General features: G+C 36.2%; 1 protein-coding gene across 5 annotated transcripts in view; it reads left to right on the top strand.

Annotated features, from left to right (window-relative positions):
• The window catches only part of LOC138021498 (protein FAN-like), a 56418-nt gene that overhangs the window by 17750 nt on the left and 36168 nt on the right, over positions 1–2500 (top strand). For all 5 annotated transcript variants that reach the window (XM_068868386.1, XM_068868385.1, XM_068868387.1 and 2 more), the window contains 3 exons: positions 108–207; positions 930–1023; positions 1548–1630. In XM_068868386.1, coding sequence (XP_068724487.1) covers positions 108–207; positions 930–1023; positions 1548–1630 — 277 coding nt within the window. The remainder of the gene's footprint in view (positions 1–107; positions 208–929; positions 1024–1547; positions 1631–2500) is intronic.

Here is a 2500-nt window from a genome sequence, read left to right on the forward strand (position 1 = left end):
TCAGAGAAGTGGTTTCCTTATCACTGAAAAGTTACATAACTTTAAATTAATTTTTTTTTTTAAAGTGAAATAATTGAAATAAAAAAAATCTGTACTTTTGATCCTAGGGTGTTGAGATATTTTCAACTGATGGCTCTCATATGTACTTAGTATTGAACTCCCCTAGTGAAAGAGATTTGTTTTATGACCAGATTGTTGAACAACCAGGTAAAATAGTACTAGCATAAAATTAATTGAATTCGTAAAATTTGTGGTGCTTTCTTTTTGCAAATCCATACCATGAAACCTGTATTTAACAATAAATGTACCAGTAAAAATTATTAATCATTTAAAAAGGTGTTTTTTTATATTGTTTTAGAAGTGCATGTACATCCTGGTATATTAGGTAACCAATTACCTTTGACCAGTCTTGAGTACAACTTGGAATTGGAATGAATTATGTTTTGCAAGTTGTCAAAATTGGGCATGTCCCATTTGAAAACTTCTAAATGTTTTCCTCTCGCATAAGGATTGTCTATTAATTTCCCATAATGAGATGGTCATGCAATTTTTGTTTTAACTTAAAGACACACTCAACTACATTTCCACGATCGAATCTCTAGGAAAGGTTTATGTACAGAGCTCTGTACATAAACTGACCGTCTCCAGTTGTTCAAGATTGTGTTTCCTGGGGGGGGGGGGGGCTTCGCGTATGAAGGGGTGGGGATGCTCGTCATTAATTTTGAATTAAAACCCTAAAGGAGCCCAGTCTGATTTTTTGACCCGTAAAAGAGACCATTATAAATTTATTTAAAACATGTAAAGTATATATTTCTATATTTCTTCGTGTGAAACCCTAAACAACACTCAAGGGGTCGAGGAACTGCTTTTATCAGGGGATATTACTGTATGTGCTGCTGATGTGGCTAAATTTTTATTTATTTTTTTAGAGATTGAATTAGAAGATACAAGACAAGAGAACATGACACATAGATGGCAAAATGGAGCCATTTCAAATTTTGAGTATTTAATGTATTTGAATAGGTTAGTATTTTTGACTCTGTATGAAAGCACTTCTTTAGGTCATCTGGGGCTTCAGGTTATTATCTGGAACTTTCTTGAAACCTGGCTTCAGGCAATTTGCAACCCTTTTAATGGAGGGGGCGTAGTTTTTGACTGCTTAACCCATGAACACCTCAAGTGCCAGTTGACGAGTAACTGTTGTCTGACGTTAGACAGAGTAAAATCTGTTTAGTCTTTCTCCCAGGGGTCATTGGGTTAAAAACGTTTTGAAACCCTTGTAGAACCTATTAAAAATCCTCTAAAAATCATGAAAAACGTACTCAGTTCCCCTTGTAATTATTATTATCAGGCATTTGCCAGTGGTGAAAAAGTAGGAAAGGAATTCTTGCCGATTTTGGGGCTCATTTATTGAAATTCAAGCATGCTTTCAATAGACTTGTCTATTTTCATGACCTATTGGCACTAAGCCATTAACCAGCTCTTCCATGATTTTGTGAGTGCTTTTCTTTTATGGAAGTGTGGATTCTGACATGCTTTCCTTTCAGTTTAGCAGACAGAAGCTTTAATGATCTCACACAGTACCCTGTGTTTCCATGGATATTAGCTGATTACAAAAGTGATTCTTTGGGTATGACACTATTATACTAAACAAATTTAGAAGGCTATGAAGTCAAGGGACATTCACAAGACATTTTCTTCTTGTATGCTGCTTAACTTAAAATATTTTGGGAATGTTGATTGTGTAGTGACCAATAACAGTAAATTTCAAGCCCCAGTTGTTCAAAGGGTGGATAGCGCTATCCACCTCGTAACTCAATTGGTTTTGCTGGTGTTTATCCACTGCATAGTGATTTATCTGGCAGATAGCATTATCCACCTTTTGAACAACCGACACCTGGACTACATTATTTTTGTTTTTTAGTCACTATTTCTGATTTGGCTTGAGTTCTCTCATCCCTGATTTCCTTTCTACTTGCACTGCAGTGACATTCCCTAAAAATATTGCAGGCCATTTACATTTTTTGGAGCAAGAGAGTGGGTCATGGAAACCTGAAAAAAGGGAATTTGAGAAGTTCAATTTCCAGTCTTGTATGATTGTAAAAATTTAATGTGGGTCATGAAAAGTAATGAAGCATCATTCATGCTCATTCTGCGAAAGGAATCAACCCACACACTGGTCGTGAAGACTAGGGCATGAGTTCCCTATGTTGTGGTCAGTCCTAATTTCATTCTTTCATGGGCTGGGTGAGATTGCTTATGGACTGGTAGCAGCTTTCATCGTAGCCTGTGAGCAAGCTCTCTTTCGGGGGGTGCCTGGATATGCTGATGCCTCATCTCACCCATAAATTGAATGCTTGTAAAATGCATTTGAATATGTACCTGTATATAGAAAATTTGCTATATACATGTAATTCATTACCATTACCATTAGGCAATTTGTGTTATAGTCAATGAAGAAAAGTAAGGAAGAAAGCCACTCCATAATGGTTTCCTCGAA

This window comes from Montipora capricornis, chromosome 10 (assembly GCF_036669925.1).
Source record: "Montipora capricornis isolate CH-2021 chromosome 10, ASM3666992v2, whole genome shotgun sequence".
NCBI classification, from domain to species: domain Eukaryota; kingdom Metazoa; phylum Cnidaria; class Anthozoa; order Scleractinia; family Acroporidae; genus Montipora; species Montipora capricornis.